At 47.1% G+C, this 23,413-nt stretch overlaps 1 protein-coding gene across 1 annotated transcript in view; it reads left to right on the plus strand.

Annotated features, from left to right (window-relative positions):
* The first annotated feature begins 10,879 nt into the window (after positions 1-10,879).
* Positions 10,880-23,413, plus strand: part of SYNGR3 (synaptogyrin 3) — a 39,296-nt gene continuing 26,762 nt past the window's right edge. Inside the window, exon 1 of the mRNA XM_039490626.1 lies at positions 10,880-11,191. Coding sequence (XP_039346560.1) covers positions 11,093-11,191 — 99 coding nt within the window. The 5' untranslated portion in view covers positions 10,880-11,092. The remainder of the gene's footprint in view (positions 11,192-23,413) is intronic.

The following is a 23,413-nucleotide window of genomic DNA, read 5'->3' on the forward strand; positions in this document are numbered from 1 at the left end:
TCTCATTACCATCCCTGCTTCGCTGGAGTACTGAACAGATAGAGGTGACTAGTGCAAAAAGCAGCTGTTTGGTCTGGCTCTCCACAGAATGTGACGTGCTGCCATAGCTCTAATGGAGTGTATGGAGTTCAGCTAGGGATCCTCTTTCCCTTACTTCACGATGAAGCACAAGAATCTGAGCTCTTTCTTGACCTACCAACATTCAGCCCTGGCCTCATGCCAGGCTAGATTAAAGGTTTGGAAAATCCAATATTTGGAACTCCCCCCCAAAATGTGTTGTGCTCTGAAACCTTTAGTGAAGGAACAAACACCATGTTCACTGAATTGGACTGCACCCCCAGAACTCTCCCCCGCCCCCATGGTTATTATAAAATCCTCTGGCTTTTTTGTGGCCAGTCTTGGGGTTTTGTGAACCCATCTGTCTAGTGCAAATAGCGTCTTAGGGATGCAGAATGCAATGAACCAAGATTCCCCTGGCAGTTTCCATTAGAGAAGTTACTCTCCACTTCCCCTCCTTTTACAAAAATATCATCTTGTGTTGTCTGCTTATTAAATGGCTGCTGAATTCCACCTCAGAGGTGGCTGCATTTCAGCAGTGGATGAGTGAACATTATATAAGTAGCCTTAAGGTAACTTTGGGATGCTCCAGAATGGAAGACGCTATGTAGTTCTAGAAGAACAGCGTGCTCAGGTATTGTCAGTGGACTAATCCATTAGCTCTGGTACTGTGCATCATGGATTCCCACACACTCCCTGAAAAGATTTCCATTAGCTCTTTTCTATCTTCCCAGAGGCTAATTGTATGAGGCAATTTTGTTCAGACGTTGGTGTGTGCCAAGCAAAGCATTTCAGAGCAGCATGATCATAAACAACAACATGTTTATATTTGCTAAAGGGCAAAGCATTGCAATTGCATGTGCCAGTCCAGTAATAAACAGAGAACCTGCTGTATCACCATTCCCATCTGCTTGAACAGACCAGGTCAAATTCAGCCTGATGTGGTTTAGCTGAAGTCAATGGACTTTACATCATGGATGAAATCTGGCCCATTGTCTTGCAGGGGTCAAGCACCTGAAAAGTGATTACTCTTAACTTATTCTGAGTGCTGATCTGAATCAGTTTCACTGTAAATTCATTGCCATCAGGGCTGAAGAGTTTCATATTGGTAATTTGTTTTTAGGGTTTCATTGAAGCAGAGGTGGCCATAGATTGGGTTAATCTCAAGTAAGAGCAGGGACAGAGAAAAACTGTTGGGCGGGAGGGGTTGCTTGGTGGTTTGAGCATTGGCCTGCTAAATCCAGGGTTGTGAGTTCAATCCCCAAGGAGGCCAGTTAGGGATCTGGGGTAAAAATTGGTCCTGCTAGTGAAGGCAGGGGGCTGGACTCAATAACCTTTCAAGGTCCCTTCCAGTTCTAGGAGATTTGTATATCTCCAATTATTATTTATTATTTTATTTATTTATTGTCCACTGCAACTCTGGTGCAGGGAAGAGGTCAAGGACCTTCATGAATTTGGTTCCATTGGCTTATGTTGCCTGCTGCCATACTTCATATGGGCCTGATCCTGTGCCCAGTGAAATCAGTGCTAAATCTGGTCTTTAGGGATGATGCCCTTTACACTACATGGACAAGCCATTCTACAGCTTTCTCTACACTAGCACTTTTGTTGGTAAAGCTTTTGTCAGCCAGGGCTGTGAAAAAACAGCCCTCTGACCGACATAAGCTTACCGGACAAAAGTGCTGGTGTGGATAGCACTAAGTGGGCAGGAGAGACTCTCCTACCGACATCGCTAAAGTCACTCAGTGGGGGTGGTTTAATTATGCTGGCAGAAGAGCTCTCTCCTGCCGTCAAAGAGCAGCTACACGGGAGACTTTACAGTTGTGCCACTGTAAGATCTATAGTATAAACATAGCCTAAAAAGCAGCATGAGAGGAGATCAGGGTGTCGTTATGGGCCTGACCATGAAAGTCAGTGGGAGTTTGGCTATTGACTTCAATGGGAGCAAGATCCCACACTCCAGGAGCTAAGTGGATTATACTAATATACAGAAGAATTTCAATGTGGCAGCTGTGCTAACGCCCGAGGCCCCCATGATAGGGATATCTGAACATCTCCAGGTGTTGGTGTTGGCCAACAAGAGCCAGATGATTTCTGGGGGACAGCAGGAGGGATCAAGTGAGTTTAAACCAAGTCCCACAATTCCTCTGGGTGGTATCTCATAATCTGCCACAACATTTTCCAGAATGCTTAGAGCCTAAAGGCAGCACTGGGTACCCTGGGATACCTCTTCAGTGTGCAGCACACGTCTATCAAACAGTGCTGCCTAATGGGAATACTGCTTCAGAAGCAAAGGAGCTTACCCCAGTGACCAGTGTATGCACAGCAGTGTGAATGGACACTATCATTGCAGTATAAGGATATAAACGATCCTATAACTTCTGCATGTAGACAAGACCTGAGTGATGCAGGGGCAGAGCCCCTTCTTGGGCTGTGTCTAGACTGAACGCTATGGCGGCACACCTGCGGCGCAGCGGCTGTGCCATGGTAGCCCTTCAGTGGTGACATGTACTACAGCGATGGGAGGGGTTCTCCGGTCACTGCAGTAAATCCACCTCTGAGAGGCGGTGGCGGCAAGGTCAAGGGAAGAATTTCTGTCAACCTCGTACTGTCTACACAGGGACTTAGGTCAGCTTGACTACGTCACTCTGGGGTGTGGCTTTTTCACACCCCTGAGCAACATACCTGGGTTGATTAATCTTCTAGTGTAGACCAGCCCCTCAGTGACACAGGAGTAACTACTTCACTGAAAGCTACATAAGAATAGCTAAGAGCAGAATTCACCCCAGTGGACATGAGCGCATGTTTGGCACCCATCAATAAAAAAGAAACAGTTGCAATTCTTAATGCTAGAAGAATAAATGATGGCTAACTATGGATTGACAAGAACATGTGTATACAAGCCCCCAGACACAGCAGTCAGTAGAGGTTTGGGAGGCCTGCAGTAATTACATAATCAATGTCTTGTATTATATACATGTAGCCTTCCGAATGTCTAAAACCTGCCAAGAAAGGAGTGAAAGATTCACAGCACCAGGTTCTTTAGAACAATTGGTCTCGTTTATACTCATATCAGGCCTAATAATGTGCTTTACAATGTCTTTTCCTCTCTCAAAGAATTTTATCTCAGTGCAAAACAGTTGCTGCTGAGTGTTTTACCCATGCTCTAAGTTTAGTTTACTGCAGCCATGAAAATCTGCATCAGGCCAACTGAAAGGTTAATTAGTCAAGTCTCTGGGGTTAATGTTGACATTTCCTTCCCATATCTTACTTTCAACGCAGTGACTCCAGGTGCTGGGCTCATGCCCAAAAACGAATCAGGTCTTAGAGCACTGTGGATGTGCAGGCTGTAATGCTCCAATCATAGAATCATAGAACTCGAGAGCTCTCTAGTCCAGTCCCCGGCATTCATGGCAGGACTAAGTATTATCTAGGCCATCCCTGACAAGTGATTTTAAGAGCAGGGTAGACAAACCTCCAATGATGGAGATTTCACAACCTCCCTAGGCAATTTATTCCAGTGCTTAATGACCCTGACAGTTAGGAAGTTTTTCCTAATGTCCAAATTAAACCTCCGTGGCTGCAATTTAAGTCCAGTGCTTCTTCTCTTATCCCCAGGGGTTAAGAAAGAGACAATTTTTCTCCCTCCTCCTTGTAACAACATTTTCTGTACTTGAAAACTGTTATGTCCCCTCTCTGTCGTCTTCTCCAGTTTTTTTTTTTCAATCTTCCCTCATAGGCCATGTTTTCTAGACCTTTAATCTTTTTTGTTGCTGGCCTCTGGACTTTCTCCAATTTGTCCACATCTTTCCTGAAATGTGGCGCCCAGAACTGGACACAATACTCTAGCTGAGGCCATATCAGCACGGAGTAGAGCGGAAGAATTACTTCTCGTGTCTTGCTTACAATACTCCTGTTAATACATCCCAGAAGGATGTTTGCTTTTTTGCAACAGTGTTACACTGTTGACTCATATTTAGCTTCTGATCCACTATGACCTCTAGATCCCTTTCCGCAGTAGGCAGTCTTCCTAAGCAATCATTTCATCTCCATCTTGGTGGGGGGAAGACCTGCCTCATCTCCCACCACAATGTATTCAGTGTTACTAACTCTCATGATTTTATCATGAGTCTTGCTATATTTGGTGTTTTTTCTTAAAGCCCCAGCTCCTGGAGTCATGTGATTAGGCAATCATCTCAGTTGTTATTTCTTAAGAAAAGTAAATTATTAGGCACCTTGTGTCTGTAGATAAGTTTGAAAATGTAACAAGCACATTCTGACAGCTCAGAAATAAAAAACAAAAAGAATCTCACTTTTTTTTCTTCAAGGCTCATGATTTTTTTGGTGGGGGGGAGGCAGTCTAGCTCCTGGTTTTTGAACACTATGGTTTGGCAATGCTGTGCATTCTAGGAAAAGCAAACAGATACAACAGAACTGATGCAATCCTGGAGTGCTTGCTCCACTCCTGCCCTGCAACGGGGAGCTGGAACTGCAGCTTCCTGTGGATTGTGAGGCTGGGCCCTGTGGCAACTCTAGCTGCAAGAACATGGAGGGCTGTTGGGGGTGGGTCAACTAAGTGATGAAAACGTGGTCGGTCTGCAAGGATCTACTGTCCATAACCCTACATAGAAGCGGCGCTGTGGGCTGTGGCTGCTAGAGCCCACGGCTGTGCAAACGATCTGTGCCCCTTCTCTGAGGGGAGGGGATTCCATCTGCCCAGTGTAAACACATATCATAGGGCTTTTGTGGAGTATTTACCTCGTACGCTGTGGTTCTAAAGAAGCCATCCTGGTCTGTCATGCTGGGGCAGAACAGTGAGCTAGCCAGTCTGCTACCCTGTCTCCAACAGAGACTTACCCTGCGTCTTCAGAGGCAAATAGACCCCTGTCTAGTCATGCAATATATTACAACATAGGGAAGGGGCTGGATTTCTGCCAGACATTTCAGACATGCCCCCAGCTTATCGTTGTTGGCTGGCCACGTATACCCTGATACTGGTTTTCAGCAACGTAAAATTAAATGGGATAAGAAGTACAGTTTACAATGGGTAGCGGTTCTGCATTATGAGCATAAAACCAGCGGGGAAGGAAAGCTAAAGCCACTACATGATAAACTGTTGCACAGGATGTACTGGACTCTGCAGAAGTTAAACAGATGAGACTTGAGGGGAAAAACGACCAGCCTCAGATCTGGGATCTTTCTGCGGAACTTAATTTATGTGCTTTGGTCATGCTCCAAACACTCCAGACTTAATTTGGTCTGGACATTTGTCCTGAAATTATCATCATTTGTATTACAGTAGTGCCTAGAGCAGGGGTAGGCAACCTATGGCACTGGTGCCGAAGGCAGCATGCAAGCTTATTTTCAGTGGCACTCACACTGCCCGGGTCCTGGCCACCGGTCTGGGGGGCTCTGCATTTTAATTTAATTTTAAATGAAGCTTCTTAAACATTTTTTAAACCTTATTTACTTTACATACAACAATAGTTTAGTTCTATATTAGACTTATAGAAAGAGACCTTCTAAAAACATTAAAATGTATGACTGGTACGCGAAACCTTAAATTAGAGTGAATAAATGAAGACTCGGCACAGCACTGCTGAAAGGTTGCCGACCCCTGGCCTAGAGGATCCTGCCAAAATTATGGCCCCATTGTGCTGGGCACTGTATAAATACATAGTAAGAGACTATTCCTGACCCAAAACACTTGTAATCTAAATAGACAAGACAGAGTGTGGAGAGGAAATAGGGTGACCAGCCAGCAAGTGTGAAAAATCGTGAGGGGGGTGGGGGGTAATAGGACCTTATATAAGAAAAAGACCCCAAAATCGGGCCATCTGGTCACCCTAGGGGGAAATGCGGTACAGAGGTGAAATGACTGCCCAAGGTTACACAGAGCCAGGAACAATGACCACATCTCCTGACTCACATGGACTAAGCTGCCTCTCTGCACAATGAATCCTGCCACATTTTAGTGTCATCCATTGTTCTGAGAAAGTATCTGTTCACAGCCTTGTCTTATGCAAAGAGGTTATTGCTGTGTCTGTGGAACACTGATCACACAGCAACAGTTAGAACAGAGACCGCCAAGGTGAAGATGCATCCTTAGAAAGATTAATTTATAATATACAGGTACAAAGTTTACATTGTGCCCTGATAATTATTTGGGGGAATTTTGGTTCATGTTAAAAGCTACTCTAGTATTGATCTTACCCATTCATGACCACTTGCATCACGACACTGAGGGCGGCGGATCATAAGTGTACATTCATAAGCAAAGAGCTACATTGTGTGAACATATAAGTTGCTAACAAATGTAAAACAGCAAAATCAGGAACAGTTACATCACCAGAAAGCAACCTCCAGGCAGAGATCTCACAGCTCCCTAGTCTAGCTCCAAACAAAAACTGCAACCTTACCTCTGACCTACATCCATGAATATGTCTCTTAAACCATCAGCACAGCACTAAATGCAAATATAATCAGATTCACCACTCACTTTAGTATTCTCTTACTAATGGCTAACTAAATGCATTGATTTTCCTGTCCTCAGTGGAGAGTGTGAAAACTTAGAAAGTAGGTGATCTCTGGTACAGATAAATAAAGGAATGGGTACTTGGCACAGTGTCCAAAGAAGGGTAGCTTCTGCTACATGCACACACCCATAAACACATGTGTACAATATATCACATAAACACATTGTCGCAGTATATATTCACTCCTGAGTTGACTCCTCATCAGCTCTCATCGGGTCTGGCATCCCCTTCCGTCATTCGCTCACCCTGCAGCTTCTCTCTCCTCAGGACTCAGCCCTCCAGCTACGTCATTATACAGCTCCCCCCTCCCACCCCTCCGGGGTATTAAAGTCTCTCTGGACCAGCTGTCTGGTTAGCATCTCAGTGACTGGTAGAGGAACCCAGGCCTGCCCGCTATTCCAGGTTCCAGCCCTGGGACCTTAAAACCAGCAGTCAACGTCTGCACAATCTCTCACCTTGCTGCTCTTTCCCTGGGCTGCTTCCTAGTCCACCTCCTACAGGCTTTCTTCTCCACCCTTCTGGGTAAACCCTTCCCTGAGGGCCAGGAACCAAGGACTTCTCTGCCCCACATCCTGGGTTCCGTCTTTTCCCTCTCTAAACCCAGAGAGTGACTATCAGCTTCTACACTACAGCCCCTTTCTTCTACAAGCTTCCTGGCTTTAGATCTTAGCCAGCTTCTCCCCCAGAGGGGCTTTATCAGCCAATAGTCATTTTCAATTAAGCCAGACTCTCTACCAGGTGCAGCTAATAAAGTTAATTGATCCTAGCTGCACCAACCTAGCCCCTTAAGCATTGGTGTGGGGTGAACAGCCTGGCACACACATACATACAACACATCCCATGAACACATGTACAATACATCACAAACACACAACACATCCCATAAACACGTGTACAATAGATCATATAAACACACAACACATCCCATAAACACAGAGGAGATGTCTACACTGCAGTTAGGACACCCGCAGCTGGCCTGTGCCAGCTGACTCGGGCTCAGGCTAAGGGGCTGAGCCCAAACAGCTACACCACAATTAAACATCCCCTTAGTCCCAGCCCTGTGATTCCACACAGGCCAGCCACGAGTTTTCAACTGCAGTGTAGACCTACCCATCCATACAACTCATAGATCCTCAACTATTTTAAAAAAGGCAACACATTCTACATGTGACCCATAAAGGCCACCAGCGGGTGGGGGGGAAGGTTGTCACTTTGGTTTGCTGTTGGGTTGAGCAGTGGTGTCGGGAGTATTGGGATTGCGTGCTGGGAGGAACATTTTGTATGTCTGAGATTTCTGCTTGGAGTTTATTTGCTGATGCCTTAACTGTTCATTCCTCTGTTCTGAATGCTTGTGTGGATGGTATTAGCCATAGGCCAGCAACCTTCATCATCGCTCAGTGTGTGGAGTTTTGATCGCGAATTTCCTTGTTTTCTCATTGCACATAGTAAGTTCTGTGGTGACAGGAGGGGCAAAGGGAGAAAGGCGGTGTAACGATAATACTTGTAACAATAATACCTCCACATTTCTGCATAACTAGCAGTGTACAATGTAGCTCCCACTTGGCTATTATCAACCACTTTCACTACAGAGCTGAACGCAACCTTAACTATGGACCTGCTGACGCACCTCCACAGTCTCACATTGTCCTGCCCGGTGCCCAGGCTCGAACCCTCAGATGGTTTTTATTTTGAGTGTTTTTACTTCTGGTGCACAATTCTTAGTTAAGCTTTCTGATTGACTGCTGAGTCACCACCTCTCAGGTGTCGATTAAAATGTGTATTTAGGTCTATGTCTTCATCTTTGAATCTGTGTGCGTGTGTTATACACGTTACTGGTTGCGCACATCAGACAATAAAGGGTTTTATTTTACAAATAGCACCGGTGTGTGGGCGTGGTGGGGTTAGGCAGAGAGGAAAAACGTTGGCTTTTCAATGGTACATTGTAGGCAAGTATGCTACAGTAAGGATTATACTGATACTCACCAGTTCAGCTCACATAGGCTCAGTCCTGTAAAGTGCTGAGTGTTGTCAGTTCCCACTGAAGTCAGCGGCAATTTTTGACCACGACCAATCTGGTCAGTGTCCTAGAAACAAAAGGCTCAAGAATACCTGACAAATCTTCCTGAGCTGTCTTCTTCTTCCTCCCTTTGAGCCTTTGCCACTCGCTCTGGATCTTTGCCTTTTACTTCTTGAGGTCTCTATGGACCTGATCCTTTCCCCACTTAAGTCAATGGGAGTTTGCCCATGACTCCAAATGAAGCAGGATCAGGCCCTACACACATAAATGTCTCTGGGTTTATTGTTTAGGGATGGGGATTTTCAAAAGCACCCAAGTGATTTAGGAGCACAAATCCAACGAAAGCTGTGTGCCTAAGTCACTTGGGCCTCCTTTGAACATTCCCCCCCATGGTGACACTGAAAATAAATACTCTGCTAGCCCAGTCTGCAGCTCTGACACCTTTAGACACCTTGTTGAATATTTTGCACCAGTACAGTGAGCCATACAGCTTAAGCACAGGCGCTAGATGCTAGCCCAGCATTCCCTTAATAGCCGTTTATTTTTTACATAGTAAAATGTGATTTTCACTGAGCTGGTGACATTGAGGAATGAAAGACTGAGTCCTACCCTTCCTGCTGGGTGTCAGAAATAGATCTGAAGAGACGATGACTCACCTGTAATCGAGAAAAAGTGAATGGCATCAGAATGAGATTTAAAAGTTAAATCTTTCTGACTGCATCTGCCAGAAGGAGGATATTGACCAACCCAAAGGTCCAGGCTGTTTTGGTGGGGATAGCATAGAACATGGGTAGCGCTTTGCACTATTATAGCATTTTGTACACAAGGATCTCAAAGCGTATCACACATACACGCACCATGTGAGGTAGGTCAGTAATATTATCCACATTTCACTGATGGGGAAATTGAGGTACAGAGAGGTGATGTGGATTACCCAGGATCAGACAATGAGTCAGGAACAGAACCCAAGAGTTCCTGACCATATGCCTATTCAGGTCAAAAGTGCAGGTGGATTCCTCTCCGTTACTTTTCCTGCTGCTTCTGGCCTGAGCCAAAGGATGATGTCAGAGTTGTCATGGCATCAGTATCTATGGAACCAAAATCATCATCATCGTGTAAGAAAAACTAAATAAGGACATGATCCTGCCGGGGGGGGGGGGGAGAGGAAACTCCCTTTGGAATCAATGGGGTTTTCCCTCCACAGGACCTGTACCTGATTTCTCTTTAATTTTTCATCCGTTAGTGGGGGGGCAGGGGCAGACCAGAGGGGAGAGGAATAGCAGGGGGAAGGGGAAGAGACGGCTCCAGCCTAACAGAGTCTGTGGCTGGCAAAAGGCAGTTTCTCATTTCCTGCAGGAGGAAAACACAAGCTACAGCCCATCTGCCCTTCACTTCCTATTTTTAGGCCAAATAACAGGTATATAGCAGTTTAGTGACTAGAAGCCATCCCTGCAGCGTGGAGGAGGGGTTCCACTGACCCAAGAGCCAGCAAATGCACCTACAAATGCACCTTAGCTATCAGTCACACTAGTCCATGCCTGACACTGGGACCCTTTTCTGCTTTGCATCTGCTCCCCTTAGATATAACCAAGGGTCCCAGCCTCTTTTGTTGGAGCCTTTCACCTCTTGGGATGGGAGGGAGGATGGGGAATGCCCCCTCCCAGCACAGGCTCTGTCATTGCTCCTCACACACATCTTTCCAGCGCACCAACGACTGCACCGGGGTGTCTGTTGGTGGCTCTGTGGGAGGCTCTTGTCTCTGAGCTGCTTGACAGGGCAGAGAACAGAAGCTTGGTCTGGTGGGCTTCTGGTATAACTGCAGTTTTGCATGTGTGGGCCACTGTGGGCAGAGGGTGAGAAGGTGGGGTAGCTTTGAAGAAACCAGGAAGCACATTTGCAGAGGGATGGGGGTGGGTAGGGGGTGGTGCTGCTTTTCCCACCTGCACTGCTGCCCTGTTTTGCCCGGTGCACCTCCTGGACTAGCCCCATCAAGGCCGTCACCCCATTGCAATAAGGGAGGCAGATAAACAGCAGGCCATTTGCAGGGCATGCAGCCTGAAGCACCCAGTTAACAAACAGAAATCCATGCAACGAGCAAAGCTGGAGATGGTGCAATAAGGAAATACAGGTAGGAATAAAAATCGAAACAGATCCGGGTGCAACGACGAAGAGAAGGCTGCACCTGTATGTCCACCCAGACTCCCCCCCCCCTCCGCCTTCCATGGTACCTCCCACTCCCTAACGCACACACGACACCGGGCGAGCCCATGCGGCAAGGAACAGGGGTCAGTGGCAGAGAGGCAGGCTCTAGCTGCACCAGCCGCGGCAAGGTCTGTGCGCGAGACACGAGCACCCGGGCAGGCGGTGGCGCGAGCCTCCCCCACTCCCTGCTCGCACGCGCCGGCTGGGTCTCTGCTGCACAGCCAGGAGCCGGAGCGGCAAGGAGGCGAAGCCCGAGCAAGCGGACCAGCGCCTGGGAAAGATGGAAGGAGCCTCCTTTGGAGCGGGCCGGGCAGGGGGGGCCGTTGACCCTGTGGATTTCCTCAAGCAGCCTCAGACCATTCTCAGGATAGTGGCCTGGGTAAGGCAGAGCGTCGTCATTTTAAATGGTCATTTATTTATTTTTCCCTGTGGAGACATTGCTCCCTTCATCCTCGTTTTCTCTGGCACCCTCCAGCCTTGCAAGCTCGTAATGCAAAAAGGGGCTGCTGGAGTGTTAATAAGAAATACCTTGCATGCCTGGCTTTGTTTTTCTCTTTTAATTTTTGGTGGCCTAGGCTGTTTGCTTTATTTTATTTCTTTATTTTTTGCTAAGCAAGAGGGAGGGGGAATGGGCACAGCGATCAGGAAGGGTGTGAGGGGGAAACGGCTAACCAGTTTTTTCTGACCAGTTTGTGCTGTCATTCCTCCCGAAACCCCATTCAAAATAAGAGGAGAAATAATCACAAATGCTGATTTTTGTATTATTATTATGGTATTTGCGGAGTGCAAAGATCACTTCTGTTTGCCCAGGGAAGTGGAAGTCTCTGTCTCCCCTCTGTAAAAAGGAGGGTATTTTTAGGGATTTATTTTGCAGCTGTAGATGGGTCATTTTTCATGGTCTCTGTCTTTTCTGATGCTTAAACGAATGGTAGGATGATGAGGAAAATCCTGTAGAAATCGGTGGTCAGAAGACATTTTTCTTCTGTACTTCATGATCTATCCCTACCTAGATCCCTATGTTAATGCAAAATGATATAATGGTTTGCTGGCTGGCTGGCTATTTTTTATTTTAAATTCCTATTGCCATGCCGAAAGCACCAGACTGAATATGCTCTCTGGACACCTGCTTTAGGGTGGCTTTGATCGTTGGTGTTCCATGGGCAGCAATGTGGAAAGCTACGTAAGGAGCTTTGCTTAAATCGATTATGCCGGGAGGTACAAGGGTTAAGGCCGACACTCCACCTGTAACTTGCCTCATTGTGCTTAGGTTTTATGTACCGGTACTGAGACCTGCAAGCCTGTGCTGATGGCGCTTCAGCGAATTGGGCACCTCAGGCCTTCTCCTAAAAGACCTTAGCCAAAAGCCCACATCACAATAAGCACCTCTAGTGCGGTCCCCTTGGTGGGCGCGTCAGCAGAGAGGCCAGGCGTTGAGATGGCGGTGGACCCCTTTTCCTGATTTCGAGGCAGGGAGGGTCCTTTTAGGTTCAGGGTGAGGTTCAGTGGGGTATAGGGGAAGCTTGCACTGCTGTTGGGCTGGCTCTACCTGTCCTGTGGATGGAGGCTTTCAGTGTCCAGGGAAGTCAATGTGTCACCTTTCCATAAGTACATGAGTAACACCATTGCAGTGACATGCTTAAGGGCTTTGCTGGGTCAGAGCCGTAACCCATTCTCCGGTGCTTTGAGAAAGCATCTGAATGTGATACTGTGTGGACGAAAATGGAGGCCGATTGCTGGCACGAAATGTTAAGGCCGGTTGTAGATCGGTTCTTTTGCACAGGATTGACACAGTGCGTGGCAGTGACATCTTCATAGATGCTTATGACGCGTCACCTGGATCCAGCATGGAAGACTTGGGTACGACAGTTGGGAAACAGGAACAGAATATGGCATTAAAAAACAGCTCAGAAAAAGTTCCCGCACATGTTCGGTGGCTGATTGATCAAACAGGAACCTTCGGGAAATTTTAAACCACAAGGGATCTGCCCCAAAGTGAGAAGGAAGGGCCTGAAACTGCCAGCACGTACACACCAGATTAATTCTAAGCATGTGACTCTCCCCATATCCTTTGAATCTATTCATGTGCTCAAATTTAACAGAAGTTGTTTGCAGGGTCAAGGGCCTGATCGAAAGCCCATTGAAGTCAAAGGGCGTCTTTCAGCTCACTTCAGGGGGCTTTGGATGAAGCTCCAAACACCTGCACGAGTTCATTGAAAAATGCTGCGGGCCACGTTTTCCAAATATAGGCCCTGATTCTGCAAGCTGATCTCTGCAGGGAACCCTGCGCCTACACGGATCAGCTTGTAGGTTTGGGGCAACGGCTGGCACACATTTGGGACTTGCTCGCAGTTTCCAGCTGAAGTGTGCTTCAATCAGATCAGCTTGAACTGGCTTAAAGCCGTGTTTCAGTCAACAAGACTCCTGTGTAGACGGACACATTTCCTTGTGGCCTCGCATGTCCTGATGAGTTAGCCTGCTGCATTTGTTGGGCCAGTTTTCCTCCTGAACACCTGTCTACATGTGTGTGGGCAGCCGTCAGATTCCGTAACATTATTGCAGCCTACAGCCTCAAGAAAGCACATTCACTCTACCTTACATTTTTAAAACATTGTTTGCAGACCTTGTAAGCCCAGGCGTTGCGTGAAGGGTACATTGCGAAGACAAAAGGCAGTTCTTGCCTGCAAGCTCGTTTCAGCAGTTTTTGCTGGAGTCGTACCGCAGATTGCTGGATTTGGGGTATGAAATGCAGCTATCCTGGCATAGAATATTATTGTGATTATTTATTATTTCCACTGCAGTAGCACTTACGACCCTCAGTCATGGACCAGGACCCCGGAGTGTGCTAGGTGCTGTATGAACCCAGAGCAAACAGACTGTCCTTGCCCCCAAAGGACTTGTAATCGAAGTAGGAGGAAGAGCGGAGCTTATCTGTTGTTTACTAGGGGTGATTCCTTCTCTTTATACCCCTTAAAACACGTGTTCCTGTATATTTTTAAGCTTGCAGCTAAAGTAATTGGACCACTCCTCCATGATTCAGTCCCTTCCAACTGCCCAGCCCAATCTCCTCCAGGGGGGAATTGCCCTGACACCAAAGGGTTGGTTATCAGATGCAGTATGGCTTGTTGGATGTTGGGGGCACAGAGTGGCTGTTGGGGGCACAGAGGGGAGCAGGAGAGTTATTATACTGTTCAGCCAATATTCGAGCCCAGTTCTGCTTGCTTCTCTCATCGGAGTAGTTTAACTGAAGTCAGTGGAAGCCTTCTTGGGTGCAGCAGAGCAGTACAAGACCTGTGCATTATGTATGTCCCACTTCAGGCCGTGATCCTCCAGCATTGAAATCAATGGGAGTTTCACTGCTGGTTTCACTGACTCCTTCAGTGGGATTCTGGCAGTACAGAGTTACACATGGGCTGCAGGATTGAGCCCTTCGTCTGACATTTGAGGGCCTTACTGATGACTGTTGACCAGCTCAGAAATCCCCAGTGAAGTTTACAGTTCCAGATAGAATGAAAATGATTTCTTTAAATATACTATAGCATTATTTTCTGAAGAACAAAAGGCTCCTGGCATACACAGAACTTTCTGGCTGTCATAACTGGAAAGCCCCATGAAACCGTTCCTCATTTGTCTCTTCACTCACAGCTGATGCAGTTTGTGAGTCAAGATATGATAACACTTGTGTTTTATGGAGTGAAATGAACTTGGTAGTAAAGGAGTTCAGACGGTCACCTGCTCCTTTCTTTTACATCTGTCCTCTTATTAATATATACATTTTTAAATTGTTGTATAGTCGAAAATGCAACACCTTCAATTTAATGTAGACATAAATTTATGTTTGATGTTTAAAATAAGTTTTAACAAACCTAGTCTGAATAGAAAGATTTTGACAAATTCTCTTGAATTCCAGTAAAGGATTCCCCCCCCCCCCCCAAGGTTGGAAATACCCAAACACAGTCACATTGCACTAGTGCAAGTGTAGGCTTGGGAGGATTCGATTGTTGTTGGTGAATGTTGATAAACATTGATTGCACTGTGTGCACACAAACCAGTGCAAAAATATTTCCATCAGTAATAATCAAAATGTACAGATAGTATGTGCAAAGTAAGAGAAATGCTGCTTGAGAACTTCTTAGAATTTGATTTAAGGTGGTTTACTTTGTGTATTTTGACATATGATACTGGCAGTTTGTGTTTTAATGGTTATAAAGCTTTAACCTTCGGAATCTGTGTCTACTGGCTTTAAATAATCACTCTGACCCCATCCCATTCTCTGATTCCGCATAATTTCCTGCAACTGTGAAAATTTAAATAGATAAAAATCTACAAAAAAGCTTAAAAATAAACATCAATATTATTCACTGAAATGATAAAACAATCAAATTCTGCCTTCTCTATGCACATGTGAACCAGAAAACGAAACTGATCTTAAGTGGAAAATGAAACTGATTGGCCTGTGAGACATGAAAACAGAAATAGTCTAAATGGGGAAAAAGAAAATATAATTTATGAAATTCTTTGATTATTTATAACCTAAGGTCCTGATATGGCTGCACGGGGCTCCCCAGGGTGCTTTGAATGACCATGCTTGCATGGAACCACATAGGCTTCACTTGGGCTCCAGGGCCTGCCAGAGTGAATCTCAGTGCAGGAGCAGGGCCTAAGTTGATTAGTAACACAGATAAGGAATTGGATATTTTAAAAAAAAATATTGGCGGGCCAGATGCTCCTCTGGTGTGACTCATAGAGATACCGGGCTGGAAGGGACCTCGCGAGGTCATCCAGTCCAGCCCCCTGCACTGAGGAAGGCTCGAGTAAACCTAGACCATCCCTGACAGGTGTTTATCCAACCTGTGCTTAAAAACTGCTAATGATGGAGGTGCCACAGCAATGCACCATCAACCTCTTTGGAGCCTGTTGATTTAAACCAGGGGAGGATCCTTAAATAGTTGGCCCCATTTGTTTTTATTTCCTTAATAACAGTTAATTTCTAGTTTTTGCTGTCGGGTTCCATACAGAAAGCCTCTCCTTTGCAGTGAATTCGCTTGTTTGGGGTTTTCTTGCAACCCTCTCTACACTGTTGACAGTGAAACCTGTCTTAAGCAACCAGACAGGGGACAGGCCAAAATCAGTTGCTTAACAGAGGTGGAGCAGCGTTGTAACCGGCTCTATAGTTTCTGAGACGTGCCTTTGGGTGGCCTCTTCTGACAGTAGGTTGCCTATGCCCAGTTATAGCAAACCCTCCCTACTTAGCAAAGTAGTTAAGCATGTGCTGAAGTGCTTTGCTGAACTGTGGCCCTAATGAAGAGATCTCTGTACTGGTTTCGCTGTATTAAGGAAAGCTGGTGATGCTTTGAATGACAGAAGTTGCTGTCTTTCCCTTTATTCTTAGCTCAAGTTTGTTTTGTTTTGCCAGAAGGAGAATAGGGCCAGAGCTGGCTTCTATTTGTGCTCCTGGTACAAGATGTGTCTAGTAGGAAAAAAAAAACCCCATGCCTGGTAGTAGAACAGATGGGCAGCAAAACAAGGAGAATACAGTGCCAGCGTTATTCTTGCCACTGTACTTAAGCGATCTGCTAGGATGTGCTGTCCACATCCTCCCTTCCTAGGCAGTATCACGCAGACAGAAATACGGCTTCAGGGTGAGCTGCGGGAGGCCAGGAGTGGAAGGGTTGTTTTGTACAACATTTGGAAACAAAATTGTTCCAAGTGATTCGGGCTGGATCCTGCAAACCTTTACTCACCCGAGTAAGTCTTGGTCATTCAAAGAGTGCTACTGACGCTGAGCTGACTGATCACTTGGGGTCGTTATCGTCATGGCAGATCTCACAAAGATCCTTGCAGATAGCGCGCCACCCAGATCAGCCTCTAGCTAGATCCTTAAGGTGGTCTGGCTGGCCGCATCCTACGAAGTGGTCTGGGCACCTCCTATGAGACAGTGACCACAGAGGAGAATCTGGCCCAATTCAGCAAGCTGTTAAATTGCTCCCATTGTCTCCAAGGACACCACTGGCTCCTTACTTTTTAAATGAGAGACGGGGGGAGGGTAAGGATGATCTTGTGCTTATGATATTCTACTGCAACTCAGAAGTTCTGGGTTCTGTTCCCAGCAATCCTAGTTTACATTAGTTGAGCATTTAACCCCATATTTATGCTAAGTATTATTAGTGGAATATTAACTTCTGGATTTTTTCTGGTCTACGTGACTGTTTGGTTTAGGACCTCTGGATTTTCTGTATTAATTCTGTACTTCCTTGTTTTGTAGATTACATGCAAAACTTTACATAACTTAAATATAACTTCTTGGTAATTGAATTGTACAGAAGTTCCCTTGTGTCTGAGTTTAAACTGTTACTAAATTCTCTTTTTCCTGTCAGCACTAGTTGGAAATGCAGTCTGCTTGACGTGCTCAAATTGCCTTACTAGATTAGGAACTTTGAATGGACAGTCAGTTTTTGCCAACATCGTTGCCATATAACAAAACATAAATTTAGCAGGAATTGGTCATGTGTTCATCAATGTGTCCCTTTCATGAGCTGATTAGTCAGTTAGACGTGCCCTTAAACATATTGCCATCAGCATCGGCTAGCAGCCTCTTCTGTGCCAGAGTCTGGAGTCAAATCTTTGCTCTGTTGTCTTAGCCATAGACCCTCTTGAAAGATCTTGCAGTGCATAAAGTATCTCTGAGGTGCCACATCCTGCCTGTAAATGCTCTTGAGCCATTCTGGGGTGGGAACTTCCCTAGAAATGGCAACAATAAAGAGGAATAGGAGAGTAACAGGGGGCCTGATCCTCCAAGTGTCTGAGTTCAGGGCACTCAGCACCTCACCAAGAGAGAAATCACCTCTGTGCAGCGTGCCAGCACAATGTACCTCTTAAGACCAGGGTTTAAGTGGAACTGAAATGGTGCATAGGCCCCAGGGCCAGTGCCCATTGTGTTGGGCCTATGCAAGGGGTGAATTTCATCCTGAAATGCCCAGCACTTTGCAGGATCAGGCCCATTAGATAACTGTGCTGTGGTATCCCTACCAAGGCCCTCCGGTGTTGTCTGAACGTGACTGAGGATGCTCAGCACCTTACAAGAAGCGCTCAGCTCCTTGCTGAGTCAGGTCTTCAGCAAGGGAAGAGTTTTAGGATGGGACTAAAAAAAAAAACCCCACTCCAGGCTCAAGCATCACAGGCATGTTTTCCGTTGTTATTGTTATGATTATAATTTATTATTTGTATTACGGCAGCACCTGGGTGCCCTAATCATGGACCAGCGCTAGGCGCTGTACGAACAGAGAACAAAGAGAGAGTCCATGCCCCAGAGAGCTTCCAATCGAAGTGTAAGGCAAGAGGCAGCAGGTGGAGAGAGACAGACTGATCGGGAGCACAAGGAAACAACGAGCCAGCACTGGTCAGCATGATGGGCAGTGACTTAGCAACCCACCCAACCCTATTTCTCTGCAAGATTTACACACAAAATCAGTGGTGGGAATAGGCCCAAAATGCAGAGTCTGTTCACCTTGGCCTCTTTGGTGGTGTTCACATAATTGAGCCAGCAACTGAGAGGTGGTTTTCTTAATGAAATATTCTAGGCCTTTCTAGTATAATCTGGACTAGTTCTTTTTTGCGATCTCAAAAAATGCATGCAGACAGCCCCACACTCACGGCTCCTGAAAGACAGATGGTGCACGTTTTGATCTTTGTGGCAGAGCCTGGACACTATGGGGATGGGCACCTGAGTGATGAATATATCAGTTAATAATAGCAAACGTACCAGATCTAAACCCTGCATTTACATGCATGCCTAGGGCTCACAAGGAGATTGTGGGGTGGGACACGTGTCTTTGTAGGCAGAATTTAGCTTTAAACTTAATCCCCGCAGACAAATTTTGTCTCTCTCCACTAATATAATATAATCTGGGCCTCATCCGGCAGCCCTGAGACAGGCAAAATTCTCAGGATCAGGCCCTATATATGCAAAGCAGGAATGTCCTAAATGCATGGTTGTCCCCTCCCATGAGAGGAGGCTGCTGGGGTGGTGGAGGGAAAGAGTCTCTTGTGGCGCGTTCCCCAGACTGTTCCATTGGGAGCTCCTGGGTTGGCCCCAGCCCCACAGGATGAACATGGCCTGAAACCCTGCAGATCCTGGGGGATTCTGCTCCCTGAGGCTCCCTGCCTCCTTCTAGCTCCCAGGAGGGACGGAAGGAGCCGCACCTGCCAGCACTTTCCCCACCAGCGCTTGCCCCGCTGGGAGGAGTCCTTGCCACCTGGGGTAGACGTGCACATGCTAGCTCTGATCAGACTAACAAAGAGCAGCCTGGCGGGGGCGGCTCAGGCTCGCTGCCCAAGTGCGTACCTCAGAGTGCGCTGCACTCGCGTGGCCGGCTCAAGCCACCTCCTGCATGGCCATGCTGCTGTTATAGCTCACTAGCTCAGTCACAGCTAGCGTGTGTATTTCTACCCAGGCTACCTCCCAGCTGCTGTGGAGACACATCCTGTGCGCAAGTCCCACTCTGCGGGGAAAGGCCACGGGGAAATTAGCTGGCATTAGCTTCTACACAGAACTGGGGATGGTCCAGGTGTGCCCATCTGCTGCCTAGTCCAGTCCCTCCCTGCACCTCTCCACGGAGCCTGGAACAGGGAGGGGATGGTGCTGCAGAGGCGGATGGCCTCCTTACATGGGGTGGGCATAGCCAAGCCTGGAGGTTACCCTCTGTGCATGGATCTTGGAAGGATAAGTGGGCTCCAGAACAGGAGTGGATAGCTCCTCTGAAGCGTGTGTCTCATGGGACACGAAGAGGGAAGAAAAATCTTCTGACTCCCATCTCCTGCCATTCATGTGGAGCACAGTTTAATACTGGGAAATAAACGAAGGGGGTCTATAATCAGATCTGCGCTAGGCAGGACTCCAGAGGCGCTCATCATCTCACCGCTGCGTGCCTGTTGTTACTAAAACTGAATATAAAGAGTCGAGGGTGAGCGACCTGAGCACAAGACTGGAAGCCAGGAGCTCCTGGGCTCGAATCCCACTTTTGTGACCAGTGCCACTGTAGCCTGGGGTGAGTAATTTAACCTCCGCAGAAATCTGCACAGTGGGGCTACGGGACAAAGTTCACTGCTGTGCAGAGATCAGAGGCTTTGCACTGGCTCTCTGCATGTGGTAGAATTGCACCACTGAGAGCAGACCTTGTCCCACTCTGTTTCCATTTCCCCATCTGGAAATTGGGGCTAATACCTAAGCAGCTAAGGGACTGAGCTCCAATGAATGTGTGTGAAAGCACGTGGAGGATGCAGAAGCCATGTAGAAGAATGCATGTGCTGGATACGTGCTAATTCACCCAGCAGACACATCCATGGGCTAAGTATCCCAGTGTTCTTCTTACCTTGGCTATTGGCAGCCGAATGGCTGCACTGGCTGCATGGCCATTTGGGAGATGGACACTCTCTGTGCTGTGGGCAGCAGGGCCTCTCCCAAGATGATGGGTATTATATTAATTAGGGTAGCTGTTATTTATTATCTGTGCCAGACAGAAGCAGGGTGTTTGGCACTGCCCAATAAACCAAAGGAAAGACAGTCCGTGCTCCCAGAGTTTACAGTCGTGCACAGCAGGGTGCACTCTGAAAGCCAGAAGTGGGGAGAATTTAGGCCACAATTTTTCCAAAATGACTAGTGATTTCAGGTACCCAACCAGAAAGTGCTGAGCATCCATTCTGTGGAAACTAGGGCCTTTATGGTGTCTCAGGTTGGACACTTGATAATCACCAGGCAGGTTGGAAAATATCAGAGTTTTTATTTTTTCTCCACATGGCTGTGATAATTCTCTGATGAACTCTGTGGGCAAAGTGGCTGTTGGATTGAGCTGCTTGGGAAGGGCCAGTTGTGTTTTGTTGGATTTTTGTTTGTTTGTTTATTTGTTTTTAATCATGTGATGGGGAGGTTTGTTTTTTCCAAAAACTTTTTCAACCAGTAGCTGGAAAATTTAAAACCTGTTGATTTTCAAAAATGATTTTTTTGATAAAACATTTTGCCAAACCCTGAACTGTTTTACCTCGAATTTCAGTGTACATTTTCAGCCCAAATGAAGTTTTTCTGTGAAGAATTTTGGTTTTGGTTGAAAAAAAAAAAAGGTTTTGATGAGAACGTTTCAGCCAGCTCTGCTTTTGGAGCACAGCTTTCATATGCCTACACTTGAATTTGTTTTTTTAGCCATATGAGAGGAACTGCAAGTGCCCCATATAAGGCGCTGTCCACAGTCCCTAGCATGAAATGAGCAACACCCAGGAATGGCTTGGATTCCTGGGCGATTGCTGACTGAGCTGGCATGCAGGGAATGTCACTTCTGATGCCTGAAACACAGCTGCAGTCTCCCCGTCCTTCACTGGTGGTGCTCAGTGCACATCCCTGCACAAGGTAACCCTGAGGATACCCAATCACGTACGGAATCTTGACATGGATAGGAAGAGAGGAGCTGAATGGATGATGTTGGAGAGTAGCCTCCATAAACCATCCATCCTTGTGAAAGGACTAGCACAGAAGGCAGCAGCGAGACCGCCAGGGATTGGCTGAGTAGGTGCTGGTCACATATGTTAGGGCTGGTGCTTGCCATCTGCTTTAACACAGGCAGCCTGTTCTTCCATACGTTGGATTTTGCAGCGGTTGCCAGCCCTGGAAGGTGAAGTCCTGCAGAATGGGTGCTGCCTGGCCAGCAATGTGCATGCTCAGCCTTGACTCGGAGAAAGCCCTTCAAAATGGCACTGGGGGAGGGATAGCTTAGTGGTTTGAGCATTGGCCTGCTAAACCCAGGGTTGTGAGTTCAATCCTTGAGGGGGCCATTTGGGGAACTGGGGTAAAAATCTGAGGATTGGTCCTGCTTTGAGCAGGGGGTTGGACTAGATGACCTCCTGAGGTCCCTTCCAACCCTGAGATTCTATGAAAATGGTGTTTCTTTGTGTGGGGGAGGCACTGGACTCTTGGCCTTCTCTCATGGCCAGCAGTGGGTAGGGATGAACTCCCTGAGGAGATTACAATCCAGGCCAGGAATCCTGATCCCCTCTCCCCTTTTCAGGCAGAACAGGCCCTGGGGCAGTGGATGGTATAGGGGGAAGCTTGCCCTGCCTCTATCCTTGCTGTCCCTGGTTTGTGGGGAAATGAAGGCCTCCAGTCTTCTAGGCCATCAATCCAGCCGCTTTCACCAGTGCTAAACCCAAGGGGCATGGCACAGAATGGCACCCAGTGTCTCTTTTCTCTGCACAGCACCCTGCTCACTGATGGCACTGGATATAACTCCTAAATGATAACAACATGCTCATCGACCACGCCTGGCCTACATGGATGCCAATTAGTGCCAATCGGGCAGGTGGTTTCAGTGAGGAGGGCACTGATATTCTGGGTACTGGCTTGAGGCACACCAAGGCCACGCCATCCGGGCCATCTGAGGGCTGGTAGCATGTTCAAGCAGCGTTCAGTCAGCTCGCTCCTTCTGGTTGCTTGCAAGTCACTCCTGAGCGTCTCTGCTCATGAAGCTGGGGCTCGTGGCAAAGCTCTGGATTCGCAATGGGGGCTGTGGGGCTGAACTTGAGCTCCACAGTGCCGAGGCCTAGAGGCTCCATGACCAGGCCCCCCTGGTGGAAAGCGAGTGGATTTCAGGGCAGAGCACAACCCCTTTCCCCCAGAACTCGGCCATACCTCCAGCCCCTCCACTCCGTGTGCCCCAGGTTTGCAGCCAGATGTGGCAAGAGTGTCGGTGGGAGGAGGCCAGTGTGGGTTCTCCTGGGAGGATTGTGCTGTCTCGCAGCCCCATCATCCTTGGGGAGCCTCAGGGGGTGAATTTAGTGCTTGTAAATGGAGAGGCAGTGTGGTCTAGTGGATAGGACACTGCACTGGGGGTCAGGAGGGCTGGGTTCCATTCCTGACTCTCTCACTGGATTGCTGTGTGGTCTTGGGCATTTCCCCTCTTGGCTGTGAGCTGTCCCGGCTAGTGGCTGACTCTTACTGTCTGAATATACAGCACCTACCCCAGGGAGGGCCTGAATTCATTTGGGGCCTGCCTGCTCCACCACAGATTTCCAAGTGTACAAATCACTTAGGCCCAGATCCTCAAAGGTATTTAGGCATGTAACTGCCACTGATTTCAGTGGGATATTGGTGCCTTAAATACTTTTGAGGATCTGAGCCTTAGTCTCTCTCCTATGTGTACAATGGGGATAATAATACCTCCCTCCCTGGGGGGCATGAGGATAAATATGTTAAAAGTTGTGAGGTGCTCAGATATTCCGGTAACGCGATAGATAGATAGATAGATGGGGTGTATGGGGATAGATAGATAGATAGATAGAGAGGTGCTATGTAACAAATAATAATCATAAAGGTGAGGTGCTAAGCAGCTGTCCCTGTGCAGGCAGGTTCTTGAGGAATTCAAGCTGTAATTAGGAGGCCACGCTGGTGAGAACTCATTAACCAAATGGTGAAAATAGCCCTGAATTATTATCTGCCTATTTGGGGGGGACAGTTTCAGGTGAAAACTTGTATATTTTAAAAACGCAAATCTCCTCCCCAGCGCTACTGACCACATCCTGAGATGACTGAAACTAGAAGGGTTTTAAAAATGGAATTTAC

The sequence above is a fragment of the Mauremys reevesii genome, linkage group 10 (assembly GCF_016161935.1).
Source record: "Mauremys reevesii isolate NIE-2019 linkage group 10, ASM1616193v1, whole genome shotgun sequence".
Taxonomy (NCBI): domain Eukaryota; kingdom Metazoa; phylum Chordata; order Testudines; family Geoemydidae; genus Mauremys; species Mauremys reevesii.